The 26,488-nt window shown below is 36.0% G+C and overlaps 2 protein-coding genes across 4 annotated transcripts; one reads left to right on the top strand and one right to left on the bottom strand.

Moving 5' to 3' along the window:
• Positions 1–277: 277 nt before the first annotated feature.
• LOC117314600 (serine hydrolase RBBP9-like) lies at positions 278–5,378 on the bottom strand. 3 transcript variants are annotated; one of them, XM_033868686.1, is made up of 2 exons: positions 4,864–5,378; positions 278–991 (listed from the first exon to the last, which is right to left on the bottom strand). In XM_033868686.1, exon 2 carries the CDS (start codon positions 982–984, stop codon positions 445–447), a length of 540 nt encoding a protein of 179 aa, XP_033724577.1. In that variant the 5' UTR covers positions 985–991; positions 4,864–5,378; the 3' UTR covers positions 278–444. The 3 variants fall into 3 exon arrangements, with proteins under 3 accessions (XP_033724577.1, XP_033724569.1, XP_033724561.1); XM_033868678.1 differs by having other exon boundaries at positions 4,869–5,378; XM_033868670.1 differs by lacking the exon at positions 4,864–5,378 and adding an exon at positions 4,414–4,527.
• On the top strand, positions 4,536–26,488 carry LOC117314590 (enhancer of polycomb homolog 1-like). Its single transcript, XM_033868659.1, has 15 exons — positions 4,536–4,940; positions 6,665–6,821; positions 8,585–8,730; positions 9,714–9,809; positions 10,062–10,172; positions 10,683–10,750; positions 11,064–11,144; positions 12,889–13,006; positions 13,320–13,481; positions 13,702–13,788; positions 15,271–15,419; positions 17,000–17,122; positions 22,012–22,550; positions 23,595–23,847; positions 25,414–26,488. Exons 1-15 carry the CDS (start codon positions 4,788–4,790, stop codon positions 25,496–25,498), a joined length of 2,328 nt encoding a protein of 775 aa, XP_033724550.1. The 5' UTR covers positions 4,536–4,787; the 3' UTR covers positions 25,499–26,488.

Here is a 26,488-nt window from a genome sequence, read left to right as displayed (position 1 = left end):
CACCAACTGGGGTATTACACTCCAACTGAATAGCTCAATACACCAACTGGGATATTACACTCCATCTGAATATTTCAATACACTAACTTGTGAATTCCACTCCGATTGAAGTACCAGTATTTTCTTCTACAGTTTTGTCCTACAGCCTTACTAATGAGGGCATTGCAGAAAGTTTTGAGTTCAGAATGAACCTAATGTCATTAGGTAGACAGTCAGTTGTAAAATATGTAACACTGGTGTTATCTGCCATTGCTTAGAAAGAAATTAAACTTCAACATCTTTTCAAACTGCTTTAATTCAAACTTTTTCCATACCATAGTTCTCACTGATCTTACCCAGTAGTCATACCTAACATTTTCTCACACCAGTTGGCTGGTCAGTGACAATTGGTAAAATCACTAAATGTAAAGCAGTGTGATAAAAATTGACTGTTTTGTTTGTTTTTCAAGACAATTTTGATTTAACAACATTGATCAGCTCAGGAAATACAGAATTCATGAAGTGTCCTCTATCAGAAAACTTGTGAAATTCGGGTTGAAGTCCATCTGCAACCTGCTGATGTTCGTCCCATTCAATAAATGGGTCATCTGTCGATCCAAACTGTACTATAAACTCTGTGTTTGTCTTGATCTTGTCCCATTCCCAAGGTCGGTTGTAGTACCCACTCTCCCGCTCATTTTCATCACCAAGGTCGGTGACACAGGCCGAGACTAGTATGATACCTTTGACTTTGTATTTTTCTGCAAATCTCATGGCAGCTTCAGCCCCAGAGCTGTGTCCAATGATAATTGTTGATTCGTCACATGACATTTTATCACGCATGAATGGTATCCAGATATTCTCGCGAGCAGTTATTGGATCAGGCATGTTACGGAGGTCGGCTGTCACACCAGGTAGTCTGTTGATTTTTTCATGTGCCCAGCCATACCAATTTGCCATGAATACATCTCCAGCTCCATTTCCAGGAATAATTGCCACTTTCATCTTTAACCTACAAAAGAAACATTGTTTCTTATAGCAACATACTGAGACACTAACTGATGAAATATCTTATTCTCATTTTGAGTCTATCCATAACTGAAGGTCAATGGAATTCAAAATATTGACAGGAAGTATCATGGTGCATCAGGAAAGGAAAAACAGCCAGCACAGGATTTGAACCCTTGATCTTCAAACTCCAGTACAATACTCTAACCAAATGTACATCCTGGTCACTGATAATTGATCCAGTCCAGTTCTGTTTCTTATACACAACACCTGTCTATCAGTTAGTTGTTCTGTTTCTTATACACAACACCTGTCTATCAGTTAGCTGTTCTGTTTCTTATACACAACACCTGTCTATCAGTAAACTGTTCTGTTTCTTATACACAACACCTGTCTATCAGTTAGCTGTTCTGTTTATTATACACAACACCTGTCTATCAGTTAGCTGTTCTGTTCATTATACACAACACCTGTTTATCAGTTAGCTGTTCTGTTCATTATACACAACACCTGTCTATCAGATAACTGTTCTGTTTCTTATACACAACACCTGTCTATCAGTTAGCTGTTCTGTTCATTATACACAACACCTGTTTATCAGTTAGCTGTTCTGTTTATTATACACAACACCTGTCTATCAGTTAGCTGTTCTGTTCATTATACACAACACCTGTCTATCAGATAACTGTTCTGTTTCTTATACACAACACCTGTCTATCAGTTAGCTGTTCTGTTCATTATACACAACACCTGTCTATCAGTTAGCTGTTCTGTTCATTATACACAACACCTGTCTATCAGTTAGCTGTTCTGTTTATTATACACAACACCTGTTTATCAGTTAGCTGTTCTGTTTATTATACACAACACCTGTCTATCAGATAACTGTTCTGTTTCTTATACACAACATCTGTCTATCAGTTAGCTGTTCTGTTTCTTATACACAAGTCTGTCCGCTGCTGTTTTGTTTCTTATTCAGGACATTGGAAAACCCTTCCTTATGTTACTTATGTAATCTGTAAAGTGAGCCAAGACACACATACTCTGTGGGACTGGGCACATTAAGGTCTTCAAATCCCATTTTTGCCCCTACAACATTTTCCCTCTCTCTATTGGTTAAGGTTTTTAAGAATCCCATTTTCCCTACTGCAGTTTCCCTCATCTGTTACTCCTAATTGATGTACTGCCACATTAACTTATATAAATATATTTTGTAATAATCTAGATTATCACTCTCTCGATACTTATATGTCAAATTCATTATTGTCTGGCCATTATCCAAAAATATTTATATTTGCTCCGCATTTCCCCATTGACACGATGCTAAGAGGCAGTTGCCACCATACGCCTATAACACCCAGTGCCTCAGGCTATAACACCCAGTTGGTCATGTGACATGTAACCCTAACGAGTTCCCATCGCCATTTGCCCACCATACATCTTACTGCCATATCGACTATAACAACTTTAAAAACACTGTTCATTGCTTAAATGAACAGCAAAATAGACCATGACCAGTTATCATGTCAGCTCAAAACATATGTGGTGTAGACACAGGTCACTGTAGCCCGAGTTTCCTCTGGCCCTAGCTGACACCAGACTCTGGCTAAGGTCACTGCTAATCATTTAAACGGTTAAACCAGTTAGGCAACCAACACTGCTCCAGCAAATGGGCAATGTTGCAAGAGAATGAAATTTGACACAAAAACATCAAGTTCAAAACCAGATGTGAACAAGAATATTTAGCTACAATCAATGACCAGATCAGTGTATCCTGGCTGATTGACGCAGTAGAAATGATGAAGTTAACGGAACCAAACTAATTCAAAATGCCCTAGACGGTAACATGGTAACAGAAAGGAAATCAAAGGAAAGGAAGAGAATGGGACCCAAACCATGGAGTTCTGAAGATTTCCTGAGAACTCTAGGTTGAAGATAGAAAGAAAAGTTCATAAGAAAGCATGGGGAATAAAGTCAGATCATTGGATGAAAGTGTTTCAGAGATTTCATAGGACCCTCAATACATGTTTTTGACTCCCTAAATGAATGAGTCCCCTGAGTTTTCAGTGATATCTAAGTCAAGGATCAAATAATTTTCTTGAATAAGTTATTGTGATTTTCACCTCCAGGGGGCAAGGATGGGGTCAACTGAAATAAGTCTTATCCAAAGTTTTCTGATGTTTTATCAGCCTTCTAAAAATCAGCCCTGCTGTTTGCTGTAATATATTTACATGTATTCCAGCCAGCAGTTAAATATGATACAAACCATTTTGTTAAAGACCTTTAATATATAAAGATGTAGATAAGTCTACAGTGACATAGGACAAGATAAAATCAAGACACAGAGTGAGCAACGTAGAATTTTAAGCAATTGACAATGATCATGAAGGAAAATTAATTTTATATGTAAGGGAAATTATTGTAAAATGATATTTTCAATAAATCTGATTGGCTGAAATAAAGTCACATGACTCACCATCAAAAATAATATTGGTCACTTGAGCTAAAAAAATGTTTATCAAAAAAAGCTTATTGCCTGGATGTTAATTAAATTGCTTCCTCTTTGCATTTTCCGACAATGTCTATAATGTGTTGCTCGTAACTACAACAGAGACAAATCAGACAAGCAATATAATGTCTCTGAAACTTTTGGAGCTTATAGTATCTATAACAATACAATTATACATTAAATCAGAGACATACAGTGTATATAGATATATATATGTCTCTGATTAAATGCACTTTGATGAATATATATAGTTGTACTGTTTGGAGTATGAAGTGTTTAAAAGGTATATTTTTCATTTGTAGTCTCTTTCAGTGGAAATTTACTTGATGTCTGTGATCTAAGGGAGGGGGAGGGGCAGATACACCTTAGAGTGCATGCAAGAGATAAGGATATTAATTTTGTTTCAATTGCAGATGAGATTTATATATCAAACTGGTCGCATATATAATTACTACCAAGCAATTGATTCTTATAGCCTTATATATTAATTGGCAGGATCAGAAAGCTAACGGTTAGAAAATAGAACAACAAAACATATTACAGGGGCAATGAGAATGATTAATCACAATAGAAAAAAAATGTATTCCTGGCAAACCTTTTAAATACGATTCTTGGAATGAAGATACGATTGTACAAGTCAATATCTGTAAGTTCAATAATAAAACCTACGGTGCAGATAGATCGATATACTAATAGAAACCTTTTTCCTGGATAATCGAATACATACATGTGCATGCATTAACAGAAGATGTCATAGCGTAAAGTAAACTTATTAGTAGTAATACACATGACCACGCCCCCTTCGTAGCGTAACATTTTAAACATCGATAATGTCCAAACGTCTCAATTATTTTCGAAATCCGTTTAAAAATCTGTTATATATCTACTCGTAAATACATGTTAAAACTTATATTTGCCTTTAAATCAATTGCCAACGTCATAAAAAGGTAAGATTTCCACAAGTTCTCACGGGCCAAACACATACACGTGGTATTGTTATTTTCATTGAAAACAAGTGCGCGCGCAAAATAGACTAGAACTCTGGGATAGCATTGATGGGCACGAATGGCCGCCATGATGGATTTTGTGAAACATTTCAAAAATGTAACATTACAGCAAGATTCGTGAGCCTCGGACGACTATGTGAGCATGGCAGTAAGGCTCAACCAGATGTTGGTTGTGTATTCTAGTGGTTAGTTCCACAAAGAACTGTGTATTATTGTGAATTTGCCTTGATAATACAAGGCCAGCTACGTGGACAGGCTCATTAGCATATTTGAGGTTAGGAACGATGAGTAAGGTATCGTTTCGAGCCCGGGCGCTGGACGCCACGAAGGCAATGGCTATTTTCAAGGCGGATGAGATACCTGACCTTCCAGATTTTGCAACGATCAACCGATCGGTGCCTCAGATGCCAACCGGAATGGAGAAAGAGGAAGAAACGGTACGCTTCCTTATTGAAGCTTTCTCGATCACTGATTGGCCGCCATATTGGAATGGCGCGATATTCGCCATTTTATTTTTATTTCTTTTCCCCCTGGATATGCATCATCTGTATACTAACTGTAAAACGTAATTGCATAATATAAATGACATTTATTGTTCGAAATGACTGGCAACGTTTTGGAAGCATGGTTTTGCAGCTTATGATATTTATTTAATCACGTGACTGATTGCATATGGCCGCCATTTTGAACACATGGAATACACAATGTATTGTTTACTTGTGTGTATCCATCAATTACTGTGCATTGGGACCGAAAAGCAACAGTTTGACATTCTCAACCACGTATTTAAGATTATATTAAAATATTGATTGTTTTGAATTACTGTTTTAACCCTTTTTATTTAGCATCTTAATAATACTTAATAAATAAGCTTCTTTCGGCATGATTGTGTAATTATTTGAATCGAAGCAATTATATTTATGACTTATGGTCAAGTATAAAGTGATCACTTGGGAATCCCTGACTAAGGATTATTCAAGGAATTATTAACTTGTTAGCAACAGTGTACTACGCAACACTTATTATACATAAACTGAATTGTGTCCCTTTGATCACTTGCCATACACAGATCTAGAGTTAACTTTAATATTTCTATATTGAGAGGAACAGTTTTTCTTTGCATCATGTCATCATAATGATATATATGTTTAAAGTTTATTATAATTTTGGTATTCAATGAGGAAATTTATTGTCATTGGACAAGAATGTTGATAGATCAGTCTTACTTATAATGCCTTGTGCTTACATTGTTTTGGAAAAGCAAAGACCCCAACCATTAATTCAGAGAAAAAGGATAAGTTTAAATTATGTACAGAGTACTTGGTCAAATATTCTCAAGAAACAACTTATTGTTATTAATTTGTACTCCACTAGCAATAGCTCAATATCCATGGCCAGAGCACAGTAAGAATTGATGCCATTGGTCAAGTTTTGAAAATATTTCCCACTTTATAAATTGTAATACCATGAAAATATAAAATCAACAAGAATATTTTCCTAAAATCTGCATGCTATCGCCTTTGAAATGGCATCATTGCTGGTACACCATATTAGTTCGTTGAGTGTCCATTGATAATGACCAATTCAATTTTATGGGACAAGAAAACCAAAACTTGCAGTATATCACTGCTGATGATTAGGGTAAATTGAGAGAGATTGTATGTCTGAAACAATAAAATTATATGGCAGGTTTTAATTGTAAATAGTGTACATAGTGATATGGTCGCCTTCTAGCATCGGCTTAGGGGAATTTCCCTTTAGCTGGGTTTTAGGTTTTAGTGGCAGACCAGTAGGCCGAGTGTAGCTGGCTCGATCCCTGGTCGAGGCACACAACTCTCATTCCTGTAACATTTGGTGCCGTTGACCTCTCACAAGTTTTAATTGTAAATAGTATACATAGTGTGGTCGCGTTCTAGCTTCGCGCTAGGGGGAATTTTCCTTTAGCTCAGTTGGTAGAGCGGCGTACCAATAAGCCGAGAGAGGCACGCTACTAACTCTCTTGTTACAATTATAAAAGGTTAATTTTCAGTTTTGTTTTGTGTAATTGTAAAAGCGGTGTTAAATGATGGAAGTAAATATGAATTATTAAAATACAGTCATGGAGATCTTGATTTTGAATGCAGCATGGTAGGAATAAATGTTGGATCTTGAATTTCTACAGGAACACCATCTTCAGAGAGCTCTGTCTGCGCAGCAAGTCTACGGTACATCAGAAGCGTTGGTCATCCCCATACCCGAGAGTGACGACATTGCTGATCGCTATGGCAAACTGTACAATGATGAGTTCAAACAAACCAAACAGTTCATCCACTTTCAGGGTAATGTTCTGTATCTAAACAGTTACTTGTGCTGTTATAATATATCACATAGATTCACCAACTCTACTGGAAAGTTCGGGTCGAAGGCTAGACAAGAAAATTTCCAGCTTTTTTCCTCTGGTCTCAAAATGATAGATTGCGCCCAATTTTATTACCAATTTTGTCATGTTTACCAAACCTTCAAATCAATGATTTTAAAAATTTTACCTTAATTTCATGAAAAACCCAGTCTGACTCGACAAATAGAGATATTTGATGTTGGTTTCAAAGTTATATAAATATCAATTATTCTTGCCCATTCCAGCATATACCTTTGACTGGAATAACTTGAACAAAAAATCCCATAGATTCATATATTGGCCAGCATTTGTATTATGTTCACATTTAAACATAACCCTGATCCGGAGAATACATTGGAGGATTTGGGAAATACTACCCATTATGAAATTTAGGGGAAATAAAGGGGCGGCAGTGTCTTGAATTATTCTTTAAATTTTAACATTTGACAGCTATTATTTGCTATAATTCTTACCTATTTCATTAAATTTGGGGGAGATCCCCTGTTTTGGAGAATTTCCCCCTGTTTTATGGCATTTTTTCTTGATGGGGAATTTGTTTTTATTCAAAAGGGAAAACACCATCAGTGGGGAATACTACCCAATTTCGGTAGTAAAAATGGTCTAGATTAACCTCTGCTTATACACATTCAGTGTATTGTATGTCAATTAAATGTCTTCAATCTTGGTTCCCTTATTCAAATGGATTAGTTGGATGGCCTGTTAGAATGGTAAGATACATCAATCTAAATGTGTCTTCATTTTTCTTCTGATATTTAATGAGTGAAACATATGCACCGCCATGTTTTAGTGTGTAAAGGATTCATATGAAGCGGTCATGTACTGTTGTAGTTTGTGTAGTAAATACAACTCCAAATCAATAAAATACTTCATGGCATTGCACTTGTCTGCAGTGACATTGAATCTGCTGGTGACATTAACAACATGCAGATCTATTGATCCAGATTACTGACATAATTTGTGCAATTTATCATTAAAACGTCATTGAAATACTGGAAAAGGTCTTTCTATCCAGCTCCGAATTTATTTATTTTTAATAGTTAAAATTGCAACTTAAAATCAGTCTCATGAACAATATTATATAAACTAATGCTGTGGAAGTATTTGCACTTGTGATATATATATATATATCTATTCAACAAAAGCTGAATGAAAATTTAGTCAATGCTTTGTCTAAAATACTGTATTTTTGTGGTTATTATGGGTGCAAATTTTTTAGATTTGCTTCAAAAATTAAAAATTATTTCTTATTGCAATCATAATTTTTGCAGTTTAGATATATATCGGAAGTCATTGATTTGCATAGCGTCATCAAATGCAAAATGAAGCAGTTCATTTTAAACCCATCATTTATAAAGCCAATTATATAACATTTTTTTCAATGATCAGTTCTTATGGATTTAGAAATAAGACCTGTTATTTGATCTCTGATGCAGTAACCATCTGAACAGAATATAGAATACCCAGCTCACCTCAATGATTTATGCGATTTAATATTTTTCTGTCCTATACACAAATAATGCCTACCAGCAATAATAGTCAGTTAAATGACAGAATGTTACTTACAGATGTCCAGGCCAAGTAGATTTTACAACAAGCTGGTGAAAATTGTGATATTTAAAATCTGGCTTTGCTGCCTGGCTTATATTTGAGAATTTTTATTTTGATGTTTACTTTGGTATTTAGCATTTGGCATGGAACAGGAAATCCCAGACTATGATATGGATAGTGAAGATGAACAGTGGGTAAATGAACAGGCCAAAAAGATGGAGATAACACCTCTCAAATTTGAAGAAATGATGGACCGTTTGGAAAAAGGCAGTGGACAGCAGGTATGTTTCTTGGATTTTGTGGTCAATTTTTAGCTCGCTTGGACAAAGTCCAGGTGAGCTATGGCTGTATCTTCGGCTTCCTAACACAGGTTTTCATAAAACAGTAAATGGCATGGATACCAATGAAGATACAGCTCTAGTATTTGACGTGTGTACCTTCTGACATGATCTTTCCTTCGGTACTACATTTGCAGACCTACTGACCTTGACTGGGACCTTTCACCTAGTTGTGTCGCCTGAAAAAGGCGACTTAGGTATCACTATGTCGATGGCATCATCGTCCGCGCAATTGTTTCCATGCGATAGCTTGAGTTCCCTTGGGCCAATCAAACTCAATCTTCAAACAGTGCTTCCTTACCAAATATGCTTGCTTGGGGTCAAAGGTCAAGGTCACTTGTTATTAAAAGAAAATTGGTTTCCATGCAATAACTCGAGTTCCCTTGGACCAATCAAACTCAAACTTTGTAAGTGCTTCATTATCAAAACTGTTTGCTTGGGATTGCTTTTCAGGTTTGAAGGTCAAAGGTCAAGGTCACTTACTATTGAGCTATGTTTTTTTCTGACAATTCGAGTTCAGATTCAAGGTGATTTTATACAATTCTTGTCGGTACATCTTTGTGAGTGATTTTGTTGAAGAGTGAGAGACGATAACAATGCTACTTGTTGATTAATGTCGGACAAGTTAAGTAGTGTCATGTCACCATTTTCAGGTTCATATTGATAATGCTCAAGGCAATGGTAATGGCTCATGGAGTTTGAAGTTCTAATCCTAATTAAAAGGTCTCAAAATTCATAGGCCGGTATTTTACTTGCAGTAGAATGGTCAATGAAAAGTTTTGAGTGTTGAAAGTAGGATGGCAAGGCAGTGAGTCACATTCTAATGTTTCTTTGTTTGGTTTGTGCATTGACGGACTATTCATGGTGATAGCCCCTATATAAGTCCAATACATTATGTACTGTTCATGTTTTCCCTTATTTTCCAGGTTGTGACATTACAAGAAGCCAAGTTACTGTTAAAGGAAGATGATGATCTGATTATTGCTGCCTATGACTATTGGCTTAACAAGCGATTACGCCTGGTATGAATGGTTTTACTGTATGTAAACTTACCAGACACAATACTTCTACAATAAAGTTACTTCATCAAACTCTCATGGAAATAATCCTTAATGTAAGATGTTTTTGGCAGTTTTCATTCAGTAAAGAGGGGGGAAAAAATTCCCCAATAGACTTGCCTGTATTAAAGTATAGTATAAGCTGGAGTGTGATGGCAAAGTATCAACAATATTATGATCATGAATGTTTGATAATCTTCTATTTTCTTTTTTCAGGAACATCCCTTAATTTTACAAGTAAAAACAGATAAAAAGAGAGATGGCTCAGCAACAAATAATCCATATGTTGCCTTCCGGCGACGAATAGAAAAAATGCTAACACGAAAGGTAATTTAGGATGTAGTAGATAAAGGAAAATCTGGGACTTTTCTTTTATCTATATTTGTTTAATTTATTTATTTATTTTAAGAAATAGATGCCTGAAATGTTGTTGATTTAGTAGCATAAATTGCTATCAGAAATTCTCTTCAATCTGATGAAAGTATCTGCTCTAGAAAATCAAGAGAAACTTGATAAAAAAAAATTGAAAGATTAAAGTTTCAATCAAAGTATTCAACTGGACATTGATGGTAATGTGATTAAGTCAGTCTAATTAAAAATCAGATCTTCTTGTTCCATTTTATTTCTGTACCTTGTTAAATGGCGATTGTAACGAAATGAAATGTGGGATATGATTTTAATTACAGTCTGACTATTGGTAAAACACTGGTTCTTATTGTTTGTATTTTTCATGTTGTTGTAATTTCACAAGTACACTTGTTAGAACAAAAACATATTTGAAGTTTGAATTGAAGTAAAAGTGGTTCTTTTATTCACATTTTTTCTTTTTTAATACAGAATAGGAAGAATGATGAATTCTCATATGAAAAAATGTTGAAGTTACGTCGAGATCTGAATAGAGCAGTGTAAGTACCCATGAAGAAGAACTGTAATTCAAAACAGTCTGAAGAGAACAAATCTATGCTATTGCTGTCCAATGATAATAACAAACAATTTCATAACTTTCTGGATATTTACAAAATGTGTGTCGGTGACAATAATTTATCAGTTGTCTTCCACTTAAAGAAAAAAACTATAAATTATTGTTGGAATGCTCAAAAAAGTAAAACAACTTTTACATAACTTTTATTCATATGCAAATAAAGAAAAAGACTGAAGTACACAGCTTTTTCTGACAATATTTCTTTTCTGCTAATTTCATTGCCTTTTAATTTGTAGAACAATATTAGAATTAATCAAACGAAGAGAGAAGACGAAAAAGGAAATGTTACAACTCACCATAGAAGTATTAGAAAAGCGGTAAGGTCCTGCACATTTCCAGGTTTTGATGAAATCCACAAATGCTATTTTCTGATAGGCATCAAATAACCATGGGGGATGTCTTACTATTTTCTGATGGACATCAAATAACCATGAGGGATGTCTTACTATTTTCTGATAGGCATCAAATAACCATGAGGGATGTCTTACTATTTTCTGATGGACATCAAATAACCATGGGGGATATCTTACTATTTTCTGATGGACATCAAATAACCATGAGGGATGTCTTACTATTTTCTGATAGGCATCAAATAACCATGAGGGATGTCTTACTATTTTCTGATGGACATCAAATAACCATGGGGGATGTCTTACTATTTTCTGATAGGCATCAAATAACCATGAGGGATGTCTTACTATTTTCTGATAGGCATCAAATAACCATGAGGGATGTCTTACTATTTTCTGATAGGCATCAAATAACCATGAGGGATGTCTTACTATTTTCTGATAGGCATCAAATAACCATGAGGGATGTCTTACTATTTTCTGATAGGCATCAAATAACCATGAGGGATGTCTTACTATTTTCTGATAGGCATCAAATAACAATGAGGATGTCTTACTATTTTCTGATGGACATCAAATAACCATGAGGGATGTCTTACTATTTTCTGATAGGCATCAAATAACAATGGGGATGTCTTACTATTTTCTGATGGACATCAAATAACCATGAGGGATGTCTTACTATTTTCTGATAGGCATCAAATAACCATGAGGGATGTCTTACTATTTTCTGATGGGCATCAAATAACAATGAGGGATGTCTTACTATTTTCTGATGGACATCAAATAACCATGAGTGATGTCTTACTATTTTCTGATGGACATCAAATAACCATGAGGATGTCTTACTATTTTCTGATAGGCATTGGGATGGTGTTTCAGGATGTCCTGTATTACAGTGTCGAGGATGTCCTTTATTTTAGTGTACAGGATGTCCTGTATTATAGTGTACAGGATGTCCTGTATTATAGTGTACAGGATGTCCTTTAATTGGGTCAATGATTTGGACACAGTCAACATAAGTATTTCTACTATTCCTCCCCCTCTTTTGGTCTAATTGAACTACTGGTAAAATCACATTCAAAATACCATCAAAACCTGCTTATATGAAAAATGAATCATTGCAAAAGCTTGCAATATATTTTAAGATCTGTCGGGCTTCAATGGTGGTATACTTTTGGTGTTCTGCTATTTCCAAGTGTGGCTTTATACCGTATGTGTTTATGATATAGAATTTGTTCTATATTTGGTGTTTTATTTGGATTACTGAAGTTGTATTTTACTTTGATTTTTGCGTAAAATTAACAAGAAAATGATCGGGTGAGAAGTAGGTATGGGGACATGGAAATTGTGCTTAGGAGTTTGTGTTAGAAACTAGAGCAAAGCATATGTTCTAAAGTTTGAGTTTGTGTTAGAAACTAGAGCGTATTGGCAAAGCATATTCTAAAGTTTGAGTTTGTGTTAGAAACTAGAGCGTATTGGCAAAGCGTATGTTCTAAACCTCCTAATTCTACACCTTACCTTTAGATAGAATATCTGTATCTTTGTGCTATATCGGGGACAAAAACAAATGAATAACTACCTATCCAGCTCCAAAATGTCCAATCTGTTATCTAGTGGTAGTAAAGCTATTTTTAAAAAATTTGTGAAAAGCTGATAATATATATTTTTGATGAAGGTTTGACGGCGATTAAATGTGTTCTGTCTGTAGGTATCAGATTGAGGACTTCAGTGGCACCATGTTAGAGGAGGCTGAGGCTCTTCGACACAAGATGCCTTCTACCTGCATACCTCAATATGCATATGGCTCATCAGGATGGGGACAAGCAGTAAGTTGGTCAGAGGTTTAACACAAATTTCAAAATGATGTGAAAGATTGTTCAGTTGGAAATGAAAACCAATTTGTGCCCTAGATTATGGGACCAGGTTGACATATAAAGATGATTTTGTAAGAGCCACATTAGCTTGTAACACTCATTGGCAATCATTGTTAAGTGTTCTTGGAGTCAGAGATCTGGTTCGTTGATGCCATTTACCATTAGCTAAACTGAGAAACAAATTTTTACCAGAGTTGATTCCACTTTTGTTTGGATTATAAGTGTTCCCGGACTGACTAACAGTAAAACTTTGTGATTACTACAGGAGGAGGTGGTAGTGAGGAAAAAGCGTGAATATAGGAAGAGGAAACACAAACCAGTGCTACAACACCGTGAGAATACAACCGTCCAACCCACCCGTCACTTCACTGACATTGATGTCCTCCATACTGATGTGTACAGCTCTGAAGACGAGGGATTATCTCCGGTATGGCTGATAATTAGTTATGTCCCCATCACTATTAAGGAAAATCAGCCTATTCAAAGTTCACTCTAGCCCCATGTGTCAGGAATCCTTTATGAATTTGAAAAAAAAAATGTCTTTTCTTAGTTTGGAATATTTTCATTTGAAAGGGAAAAGACATTACTACCTGACAACTTGTTGTAACAGTTTAATAATTTGAATGAATTATTCTTGTCTTTTGCAGGGTATGTCCCCATCTGACCATGAAGATGAGAATGATCCTGATGGTCCCTTTGCTTTCAAGAGAAGGAAGAATTGCAATTACTTTGCAGTAAGTGTTTTGAGCAGGGAATTATAAATCTTTTTATATTCTCTGTTACCTGCATAAACGCTTGGATTTGCGAACTCATCAGGTAGATATATCAGGTAGATATATATATTACTTTTCATGATTCAGAAAGTTTTAAAAATTGTTTTTATGGGAGGCGTGCCTCACATTATAGCATCAGCTATAGGATTTCATTGCGGAACCAATCGTTTGGTACCTCAAGCGGCTATCTTTATTATTTTCATGTTGCAATTCAGTGGGTATTGAATTTGCAGCTTTCCTGAATCTACATTCTACTGTTTTTTCTTAGTAATATCTTAGTGAGGTCACAGTGTTGTTTATAGTGAGGTCACAGTGTTGTTAACTGTAGGAAAAATAAGCATTTCCAAAATTTGAATTATTTAATGATACCCTTTGCCAGGAGTGATAGTAATCAGAGTGATTTGTCTCTCTATTTGAATGGCAAGGGAACTTACTGTAATAGTTGAATGTTTCACCACTTGGGAGTGAGACAGGGGAATCCCTCAGGGTAAGATTCTTAAACTGCCAAACATTCCGGTCTTACCCTGTTTACCCTCATATGTATCTGATATTGATGTTACATCAATGTAAGACAAAGTTGACATGACGTTATCTGATTGTCGACGTGACATCATGGTATTATTGCCTTGACATCATACAATTGTTGAGGACGTACACAGAGCAGGTGAAGCTTGTCTCGGCCCTAGGGTGAGATTAGAACATCTCACACAGGTAAAATTGTGTATATCCTTGTCCATACTTAGTGTTAATTGTTACTTGTTACTTGTCATCCAGCCTTCAGTTAGGTTTGGGAGCCTCATTCAGGCATTTGGCAATGAATGTAGGTGTAAATAGTAAAATGTTTATAAATTTGAACATGTTAAGATTAGCTCCAGTTTTCCACAGGATAATAGTTTATATGTTTAAACGTGTTGGATAAACTCCAGTTTTCCACAGATTGTAGTTACAGGATATTCCTACATTTAAAACATCAGAATCAAGAGTGTATTAGTTTATGGAAGTCAAAATAGACATGGTTTAATATCATTTATGACTGTTTTCAAACATATGATGCCGTCTCCTGGGTATTTTTTGTGTGTATCTGATTTTTGCAAATTACAAAATCCTATCAAATTTGCAAAAAAAAAATATATATATATAAATTTGTGCTTGAATTGCAGAGCTTGTGAATCATGATTTGTAAATGGTGCTGTAAATATCATCATGACTTCTTGTAAAATTGATTTGAAAAAATTAATCTTTGGTGTTGATATGCAGAAAATATTGAAATTGTAACCATCCTTTTTTGATGATTTTCGCAAAAAATAACACGGTAAAAATAACATTCTGTATGGTATTCTATATGCTTTTAAGATAATTGACTTTTATTTTTGTAGCAAATTACACACAGTTGAATAATATGATGGAAGAGTGAAATTTGAATTAAGAATTTTATCGTTACAGCCTATTTTGAATCGCCTTGGAAACTGGTCTTGGCATAGTCCTGAGGATGGAGGCCTGGGAGAGAGAAAATACAGATATAACCTAATGTCCTTTTCAAAACCTTCGCGAAGTCAAGGCTTCTGTCGGCGGAGGGTGGGCAGGGGAGGCAGGTTAGTACCAATCAGAAATACGTGGTGTCAGCATTTTGTAGAAATGCATTCATTTGTTGATAAGTAATCATATACTGTAAATTTGCACGTATAGTGCACACTTTTTTTCAAAGTGGAAAATTCCACTGAGCACTATATGCAGGAACAAGCCTTTACCAGTCAGATACATAGATGTCATGAATGTGATGCAAGAGTTGTAATCCTCATTTCCTTTACCGGTAGGATTATGATTTTAATACTTAAAAAATATAAAGAATTTAGTAAGTAAATATGAAAAAACAGTCAAGGAAATAAATATTTATTTGGTGTTTAATTCCTTGAAATTGTATACCTATTTATCAGAAATTACAAGGATTTATCTGTCAAGACATACTTGTTCCACACACACATAAAAACTCACTAAAGCAAGTTGCCGTTTTCAGGTGCAATACAATGTAGAATGGCTCAATTAACATCAAACAAAACTTGAAATGATATATCAATGCTGAGTTGATTCATAATTCTAAATAAATCACCTTATAAATCCAGGCCTTTCAGAATCTGATTACAACAAGTATAACACTAATGCCCTGATCTCATAGGGCAGTCACTAACCAACTAGTCCTATCAGTTATGACCCTACTACACTATAAAATCTATCCTATTGACATGATGTTTATTTTTAATGATATAAAAGTAGTGACCAGCACACTGACAGCAGAATTTTTCCGTATACAAAATGGCGGCCAGTTTTGCATAGTCTACACTTGGCTTACCAGTCAATCTTGCTTTAGATCTATAATTAGCTTTGTAAGCATCGTGTACAGATACCCAAAAAGATCATACTTGCGTGAATATCGCAAGCCAATTGACTACACAATGTAGGATTAATTTTGTTTGTACAAACATCGTAGATTGGACCACTCCAATTTTCAAGCTGAATGGGCCTATCGTGATGTAAAGAACATGTCAATCCAATGTGTCTTATCCGACTGGTGATTTCAATTAAAGGTTGTGAATGTAGCTGTGATAGATTATAGATTTCTGTCTTCTTGTGTTGAAGTATTTAGCTACCATGCAGTTCTGAAAATGAACCTCAAAAATGCACCTGTATACAAGGGTTAATCTAGGATTTGTGGAATACTACCCATTATGAAATTAAGGGGAAATGAATTGCCGCAGTGTCTTGAATTATTCTTCAAGTTTTAACATTTTACATCTATTCGTTGCTATAATTCTTACATATTTCATCAATATTTTGGGGATTTCCCCTTTTGGAGAATTTTCCCCTGTTTTATGTGATTTTTTCTTGATGGGGAATTTGTTTTTGTTCAAAGGGGAAAACATCATCAGTGGGGAATACTACCAAATGTCGGTAGTAAAATTGTTCTAGATTAACCTCTGGTATATAAGTGCACACTGTATGAGCGAAATTTGAAGGAAGAAACATTCATTACCACATCTTTAATGTGTCTTTTGATACAATAATTCATTAGGGTTTGTAAAATCTGATCACTGGTAATCCTCAGATTATTGTGTTATTATTTGTTTCACTTTAAAGAAGTTTTACAGTAAGTCTAAATAACCTCTTTTGTTTTCAGAGTATTGGTAGACAGAGCTTTCACACCTTGGGACGATGAGCTATGTCGGACAGACTTATCAGGTTCCGGGCCATTATCAGGGATAGCAGCGGATTATGTTACATATATCAGGGAAAGAAAAATGTAAGTACTTCAGTAGATCATTTCATTTGGAGATCATATTCATATCGGTTGACTGGCAACTGGTCAGATATGGTTTTAGAATTAGTTTTTGGTAAGGAGCTTAGATCTGTATGGTACAGTAAGGAGCTAAGATCTGTATGGTACAGTAAGGAGCTAAGATCCGTATGGTACAGTAAGGAGCTAAGATCCGTACGGTACAGTAAGGAGCTAAGATCTGTATGGTACAGTAAGGAGCTAAGATCCATATGGTACAGTAAGGAGCTAAGATCCGTATGGTACAGTAAGGAGCTAAGATCCGTACGGTACAGTAAGGAGCTAAGATCCGTATGGTACAGTAAGGAGCTAAGATCCGTATGGTACAGTAAGCAGCTAAGATCCGTACGGTACAGTAAGCAGCTAAGATCCGTATGGTACAGTAAGGAGCTAAGATCCGTATGGTACAGTAAGGAGCTAAGATCCGTACGGTACAGTAAGGAGCTAAGATCCGTACGGTACAGTAAGCAGCTAAGATCCGTACGGTACAGTAAGGAGCTAAGATCTGTATGGTACAGTAAGGAGCTAAGATCTGTATGGTACAGTAAGGAGCTAAGATCCGTACGGTACAGTAAGGAGCTAAGATCCGTAGGGTACAGTAAGGAGCTAAGATCCGTAGGGTACAGTAAGGAGCTAAGATCCGTATGGTACAGTAAGGAGCTAAGATCCGTATGGTACAGTAAGGAGCTAAGATCTGTATGGTACAGTAAGGAGCTAAGATCTGTATGGTACAGTAAGGAGCTAAGATCCGTATGGTACAGTAAGGAGCTTAGATCCGTATGGTACAGTAAGGAGCTAAGATCCGTATGGTACAGTAAGGAGCTAAGATCCGTATGGTACAGTAAGGAGCTAAGATCCGTATGGTACAGTAAGGAGCTAAGATCCGTATGGTACAGTAAGGAGCTAAGATCCGTATGGTACACAGTGTTCCAGCTAGGTCGGGTTAGCAGGGCGCGGCGCCCTGCCCCTAATTCAAAGTTAGAAATGCGCCCCGCCCCTTTTCCCGTAGTACTGCCCTTTTTCTAAGTGTCATTGATGCTCATTTTGCCTCGTATACTCTAGATCCGATTTGCTGAAGCCATGCAATATACAGTCAGCCAGTCAGTCACTAATTGGCCACCTGTAACACCAGTCCCCTTACCTGTAGACCTTTATCCACGGTACTGATGGACGCTGCCCGAGGCAGAGATCGGTCAGCTGGGGATCGAGCTGGTGTTTTATAGATTCATTTAACCGTGACGAGTCGATAGGATCGGTTGGTAATCCAATTAAATCATGATCACGAAGGCTTTTTGAAGATGGACAAAGTAATGATAATGGATGGAAATGTTGTTTTACTTATGTAAACAACTTTTGACAAGACCGAAAAGAGCCGCACGTTTGTCGTAAAGTTATCCCATGAGCACGTGTGCAATTGGCGATCGATCTATATATCTTTGAAATTTTCTTCACATGACAACACGAAATCCTTCTGGTTTTAACCAAGCAACTTTTAAGTAAATGATCATGAGATCACTTTCCAGTGATTTTCCAGTGATCAAAATTAGCTTTCGGTTGATTTTATTTGATGAAGTTTGGCGGGATGCCGGAAATGGTTCGTTGTAAATGCAGATGTCGCAAATTCCTTGTTGGATTGACGGATTTCTATACAAAATGTTTATTTTTCATCAATAAATAAAGGACACATAAAAATATCTGCTTATGTGAATAATAGTTGCAAAAGTTTAGTTTATATTTTGTTATTTTCGTATCTGAAATGCCGACTCTGCATTAACTGCGGGTCATGTGATAGCCAAGTGAACACGGGGACCGTTTGTTTACGAGAGCAACGGAACAAATGTTTGATCAGAAACTTGCGAATCATGATCGGCCCTTATTCGTTTACCATTTCTTATAATTAATTCAAGAAAATGTTAACTTGCTATAAATTCCTGATTTTAGTTTACCGTTATTTCTAAAAAGTCTAAAGTGAAAGTAGAAATTTACCGCCGCTTAAAAGATACATCGCAGTTATTTGGACGAAGTTTATTCAGATATTAAATAATATAATTTCTTTTACTTAATCATTTTTTTCTCGTATATGCTTGATCACCTTTTCTCTTTTGTTCTATAATATCTTCACTTACAATTAGTCGTCTTACAATCACAACGGACAGACTAACTTCTGGTTGAAAATATCGCTCTGTTGACTATAATCTGATAGTAACTTTTTGATTGGACGTAATTATCGTATATATATATGGATTCTCTCAATACACCCTTAAATTGAAATAATGCTAATATCATTTTATTTTTGAATTACTCTAGGTCATAACTTTTACCATCAAAATTTAAAACAATATTTGAAGAATAAAGAGAAGAAAGAAGACATTTTTACACACAAACAAAATAATAAAAAAAAATCAACAGATTTCTATTTGTCTCTATGAATCAGGTCATATGTAATGCATGGATGTACTTAAATTGTCCTGTAAAATAAGGTAGAAGATAGATAGGCCCGGAAAAAATGTCGCGCACAAAAATGCCCTTTTTTTAGGCAGCGCCCTGCCCTTTTCAAATCCTAGCTGGAACACTGGTACAGTAAGGAGCTAAGATCCGTATGGTACAGTAAGGAGCTAAGATCCGTATGGTACAGTAAGGAGCTAAGATCCGTATGGTACAGTAAGGAGCTAAGATCCGTATGGTACAGTAAGGAGCTAAGATCCGTATGGTACAGTAAGGAGCTAAGATCCGTATGGTACAGTAAGGAGCTAAGATCCGTATGGTACAGTAAGGAGCTAAGATCCGTATGGTACAGTAAGGAGCTAAGATCCGTATGGTACAGTAAGGAGCTTAGATCCGTATGTTACAGTAAGGAGCTTAGATCCGTATGGTACAGTAAGGAGCTTAGATCCGTATGGTACAGTAAGGAGCTAAGATCCGTATGGTACAGTAAGGAACTAAGATCCGTATGGTACAGTAAGGAGCTAAGATCCGTATGGTACAGTAAGGAGCTAAGATCCGTATGGTACAGTAAGGAGCTAAGATCCGTATGGTACAGTAAGGAGCTTAGATCCGTATGGTACAGTAAGGAGCTTAGATCCGTATGTTACAGTAAGGAGCTTAGATCCGTATGGTACAGTAAGGAGCTAAGATCCGTATGGTACAGTAAGGAGCTAAGATCCGTATGGTACAGTAAGGAGCTTAGATCCGTATGGTACAGTAAGGAGCTTAGATCCGTATGGTACAGTAAGGAGCTAAGATCCGTATGGTAAAGCATGGAAGGTCCTGGTCTGAAATGTTGATCAAATTTTATATTTTGGAATATTTGAAGAAAACTTTGTCAGAATTTAATGAAAGTTTTTGGTGTGATAGATTTATTAGTCCAAAATCTATGACTTCTGCAAATATTGGGGATATTATGAGGCATAGTGTTCTATAAATTAGCTACCCCACCAAACAACTTACATGGCTAATAATTCTAAAAATACTTATATTGTTATTTGCCACATTTATGTTTGAGTGATCCATTGTCTCAATACAGTACTAGGTTTAAGGATGGTGGTGGTAGGTGGGGTTGAGGGGTATAGAGGTAAGCTATCTAATCTTTGATTACGGTGGTGGTAGTTAGGGTTGAGGGGTATAGAGGTAAGCTACCTAATCTTTGATTACGGTGGTGGTAGGTGGGGGTTTGAGGGGTATAGAGGTAAGCTACCTAATCTTTGATTACGGTGGTGGTAGGTGGGGGTTTGAGGGGTATAGAGGTAAGCTACCTAATCTTTGATTACGGTGGTGGTAGGTGGGGGTTTGAGGGGTGTAGAGGTAAGCTACCTAATCTTTGATTACGGTGGTGGTAGGTGGGGGTTGAGGGGTATAGAGGTAAGCTACCTAATCTTTGATTACGGTGGTGGTAGGTGGGGGTTGAGGGGTATAGAGGTAAGCTACCTAATCTTTGATTACGGTGGTGGTAGGTGGGGTTTGAGGGGTATAGAGGTAAGCTATATAATCTTTGATTACGGTGGTGGTAGGTGGGGGTTTGAGGGGTATAGAGGTAAGCTACCTAATCTTTGATTACGGTGGTGGTAGGTGGGGTTTGAGGGGTATAGAGGTAAGCTACCTAATCTTTGATTACGGTGGTGGTAGGTGGGGGTTTGAGGGGTATAGAGGTAAGCTATCTAATCTTTGATTACGGTGGTGGTAGGTGGGGGTTGAGGGGTATAGAGGTAAGCTATATAATCTTTGATTACGGTGGTGGTAGGTGGGGGTTTGAGGGGTATAGAGGTAAGCTATATAATCTTTGATTACAGTGGTGGTAGGGTGGGGGTTGAGGGGTATAGAGGTAAGCTACCTAATCTTTGATTACGGTGGTGGTAGGTGGGGGTTGAGGGGTATAGAGGTAAGCTACCTAATCTTTGATTACGGTGGTGGTAGGTGGGGGTTGAGGGGTATAGAGGTAAGCTATATAATCTTTGATTACTCTCTCTACCTATCCTCCTTTTTAGACTAAACATAACAGTTATGTTTGCCTATTGTGAACACTTTTTAAACATTGACTAGTGTGTGATCAACATGGCAGATACTCACACAACCAATAATTTTAGTTGGACTGTATAACACATGATAGGATGGACCACAAAAAGTACATAGAACATGACAGTAACATTTAGTTCAGACATTTCACAACTACCAGGTATATGTATTTAGCTGTTTTAACCTGAACATGTTTTACCATGGATTCACTTTTACGTGCCTAATTCCGTGTGTTAACAAAATGAATTTAGAAAATGTCTGTATTATTTAATTGATAAGAACAGTTGCCAGCAGTACATTATCTTTGATATTTGCCATTTTAAGCTCTGTAATATCTGTTTTTATAGATCACATTTTCGTCCACATTCACCGACTCTGGATGACACGACTCCACATGGGTCCAATGTTACTAGTGCTGAGGAGGAGACTGAGTTTAATCTAGAGAGCTTCCAGTCTCATCGTGAGCAGCTACTACAGATGCAGCGGGCCCAAGAGGAACAATTACGCAAGCAGGACACACTTGTTCTGGACAGTTCTTGTAGTAGTGAACTTGATCATTCCTTTTCTTCTCAACCCACCTCAAGATTCACACTTGATTCAGAAAGTGCAAAATTTGCAGTGTCTGCAGTACTTAATACATCTCAACTTCAAAGTGCAACAAAAACTGGTGCTAGTACACAGTCATCTTCATTGACATCTTCCTCATCTGTATCATCAACCATCTCAATAAAAGCCATTAAACCAACATCTAACGTGGCTGTTGTGGCTACACCTTTACCAACAGTGTCAATTTCTGCAGTTTCCCCTGCAGTTACGTTGTCATCACCTTTGGTATCTGTTACCCCCACAACAAAGACTTTGTCCAATGGACCTATATCAACACAAAGTAAGATTGCATTGTCTTATTTATTGCCATTGTTTCCTTGAACTTTATGGGTTGTCTTTTGTATTTTGTTAAAGAATTAAATGTTTCAGGTATTCCTGTCCTGTAAGTCGGTGAAAAGGAAACATAATTTACAATTAGTTTAGTAATGACTATACGATAACCTGATTACACAGTGAAAAGGTAGAGCAAAGTAACGTTATACTATTATACTCAGCTAGGAAATGTTCATTTAACTATTCTGTGAAAATCTTGATAATCTTGTTGGTCTACTGGGTACAGATATTACGATTGTATATAATATGAAATGTTCGTTGTGTTTTTAAACATGTTTTTTTGTGGTTGATAAGAAATCACGAATAGCAAATGCACCAAATTACATTGTATAGTTTCACTACAAACCTTGAAAACAAACACTGAATTACAATGAAATGTTGCACTTCTATCCTCTAAAACAATCACTAAAATGTTAAATTATGTATGATAGTATACACAAATGTTTCATGTTACACAGTTTATCTGTTTTTGAAGCTATAAGGACAATATTGAATTCCATCCTTGAATGACCATAGCTGTTGATAGGATGTTAAACAAAGCCAATCAAAATATATTTATACCATTGTTGATTTATCCGGTCCAAATCTTCTCAAAGTGGGTGGATGGTGTTCAGACAACTTCTGCTTCCAAAATGTCACTGAGAAGTATTTTGAGGTCAAATAAATCTGCCATGAATTGAATACAACAGGTTGTTGGGTAAAAAATTTGCTGATGCAGAAATATGTTGAAGGGACCAAAAAAATGCCATATATATATATATATATATATATTTGACAATTTACTTGTCTGTACTGTCGTTATTACTACTTGACAATTATCTATTTCTAGTAATACGCACCCAACATTTGTTTGTTAGGATCCAGTACCTATATTGGCTTATACCGTCGTTATTACTTTATATATATATAGGAAGCGGGGATATGTAATTGTTGGATATTGTTTATGTAGTCATGACTTGTATATTCAGTGTCTTGTTCTTTCTTCCAACAGGTAAAATCACAGGACTTTCAACATCACCGGCAGCCACAGTGTTACAGCTAAATTTTCCACTCAACAAAAATAACAACTCAACACTTCCACAACTGTCTACTACCAAAAGTCTATCGTCTAGTCTGACATCCTCGTCATCGTCATCATCATCTGCGTTCACACCAATCAATTCAATATCCAATAAGACTGTCTCGGCCGTCGGCACAAATCTCCTGAAAAATTTCTCTAAAGCTCCACCATTGGATAGTATCAAGTAAGCCATTATCTTGATGTAGGAGAGATATTGATGAAGTCATCACGTTCACGTCTTACGTAATATTAGAAGAACAATCAGAGTAAAACTTATGTTGCTTGTTTCCTTAATGTAAAACTGCATACTTCATCAGCTCAAATTGTCTTTCTCAGAGAACAACTAAAGTATTTTCAGGACACCCAGAGTAGTCGGGTATATAAAGTGTGTGAAACAAATGTTAAATGTCAAATAGCAACTACCCTTGTAAAGTAAGTACATAGACATATGAAACATGGTTGAGGTGGGGGGAAAACTCCGACGGCAAATCATTGACAACGTGCCAAATATGCTTCACTGATGTAAGCTACAAATCCAGCAAATGGCAACTCATTTGTAAAAAAAAAATTTAAAAAATTTACTGACTTAGTCACCTGTGGAGTTTTACTAGAGTTGTTGACAATTTGTATCATATCGAAATGTAAGGTAACATGGGTGGATATCATAATACATACGTATCATGGCCTAAGTGTATCATTTAAGCCCTAAAATATACAGGTAAAATCCCTATTGACTGTCAACCTGTTCTCACCAAATATTCCTCATCGGTCCTGTTTTACTGTCAAAAGGATGGGTAATGCTATAATTCAATTCAATTTGGTGAGAATAGGTTGTGTCGGTACTGTTACTGGACATCAGGTTATATACCATATTGTCTTTCTTTGAATCCTTAAAAAAAACTTTTAGACTGGAGAATATTGATTAACTTTCCATTGTAAATTGTCAAACTTTCAGACTGGAGAATATTGATTAACTTTCTATTGTTAATTGTCAAACTTTTAGACTGGAGAATATTGATTAACTTTCTATTGTAAATTGTCAAACTTTTAGACTGGAGAATATTGATTAACTTTCTATTGTAAATTGTCAAACTTTTAGACTGGAGAATATTGATTAACTTTCTATTGTAAATTGTCAAACTTTTAGACTGGAGAATATTGATTAACTTTCTATTGTAAATTGTCAAACTTTTAGACTGGAGAATATTGATTAATTTTCCATTGTAAATTGTCAAACTTTTAGACTGGAGAATATTGATTAACTTCCCATTGTAAATTGTCAAACTTTTACAAATGAAGCATGTCCTGATTTATTGATTAAGATTTGTTCAAATCAAAATCATTATCCTGGGAATATAAACGAGGCAAAATGAAGGGATCCAAGTGAAGTTAAAAGTAATTTATACTGTTTTAAGAATCTTCAAGACAGAAAGATAGGCCTGTGTGTATTTAGATTGGTTGATATTGGGACTTGAAAACATCTAGAATGTGTAGGTAAAATTTCTATTGAGGGAGTGAAATCAACTGTTTGGGGCGTGTGTAACATTTAGTATTATATCTGTGATGTACAATGAAACCAGTTGTAATGTTGATTCATTGTGTGGAGAAAACATAGCATAGCAGCTGTGTCTGGAGATCTCTTACATTTTTACAGCAATAATTGTGCAGTGTTTTCTGAATGAAAAGTATTGAATTTAGATTCCAATAAACAAATGTGGCCATCAACTAACAATGATAATTATTTTTGTAGGCAAAACCATGACGATGTGAGTCACCTGAATAACATGAACAGTATGAACAGTATAAAGCACGACATGGCGATGGATGTGACCTGATGGGGTGATCTCTGTCTACAGACTGTGATCTCTTACAGCCCACCGTTAACACTGTGCTGGTCCAGCTAGTGTCGCTACACTTTGAGATGCCGGTGTTGTCCACGGCCACAAGATTGTACCAGGTGATGGAAAGGAAAGCTTCAAGACATGTTTAGAGAAAGGATTTGTTTAAAAATTGTATCAAGTTCAGTTCCTGTACATCAAGAGCTAGTTTTAAAATAACATCTTACCCTCTGGCTTACATCTTGTTTATTTCTAGCTAATTTTCTGCTATTTTTCAGTGAAGTGTGTGAAAAAAACATTGTAGGAAATTTGGAAATCATTTGCCAGAAATGTGAGCAACAAGATCTAGTTCATTTTTTTTTTATTACATAACTCATAATATTTATTAAAGCAGTTTTCTTTTGTCAGCAGGACAGAAACATATCGTACACTTCAAGATAGACAATAAGGATCAATAGTCCAAAATGATAAAGCCAACAAAAAGAATGGTAAAACTAGAAATCTACTTGACAAAATATCTGTTTTAAATGCTGTCAACCTTCCATTGTTTTCCCAATTTCTTCTAATTCAGAACTTTTTATTGTTACACCTTTACTTCAACCCACCTCTTGTTTCTATAAACATGATTTCAATCAAATTTTACATTAAATGTGGGACTTCAATGCCATTAACTAGAGAAACAAGCTTTGTGCATGTTTATTTTTTCAAGTAATCTGTATTGAAAATTATATTGAGAAAAAAAGTCCAGATTATTTCAAGATGAGATTTGATCTGTAGCTTAGTTTCATTTCTTGAGTACGTACTACAGAACAGACATGTCAGAAAGAGATATGCCTTCATTCCTGTTGTGTGAACGTGTACGCTGTACCTGGTATATATCTAAGTATGGGGTTACAAAGTTACATCCTGGTACTACACAGTACAGAAGCTCCCATTGTCGTTAACCTCCCCTTTGTATAAAAGGAGAAGAACAGGTTCTTATGTTGG

Source organism: Pecten maximus, chromosome 2 (assembly GCF_902652985.1).
Source record: "Pecten maximus chromosome 2, xPecMax1.1, whole genome shotgun sequence".
In the NCBI taxonomy this organism is placed as follows: Eukaryota; Metazoa; Mollusca; class Bivalvia; order Pectinida; family Pectinidae; genus Pecten; species Pecten maximus.
This window is presented reverse-complemented; position numbering and strand designations above follow the sequence as displayed.

What these genes read in the sequence shown, in the direction of transcription:
- LOC117314600 (XM_033868686.1), bottom strand. Translation starts at nt 984, where the DNA reads ATGAAAGTGGCAATTATTCCTGGAAATGGAGCTGGAGATGTATTCATG.
- LOC117314590 (XM_033868659.1), top strand. Translation starts at nt 4,788, where the DNA reads ATGAGTAAGGTATCGTTTCGAGCCCGGGCGCTGGACGCCACGAAGGCA. An exon ending in AAAAAGGCAGTGGACAGCAG is followed by an intron (nt 8,731 to 9,713) that starts GTATGTTTCTTG and finishes CTTATTTTCCAG; the next exon opens with GTTGTGACATTACAAGAAGC. An exon ending in ATAGAAGTATTAGAAAAGCG is followed by an intron (nt 11,145 to 12,888) that starts GTAAGGTCCTGC and finishes TTCTGTCTGTAG; the next exon opens with GTATCAGATTGAGGACTTCA.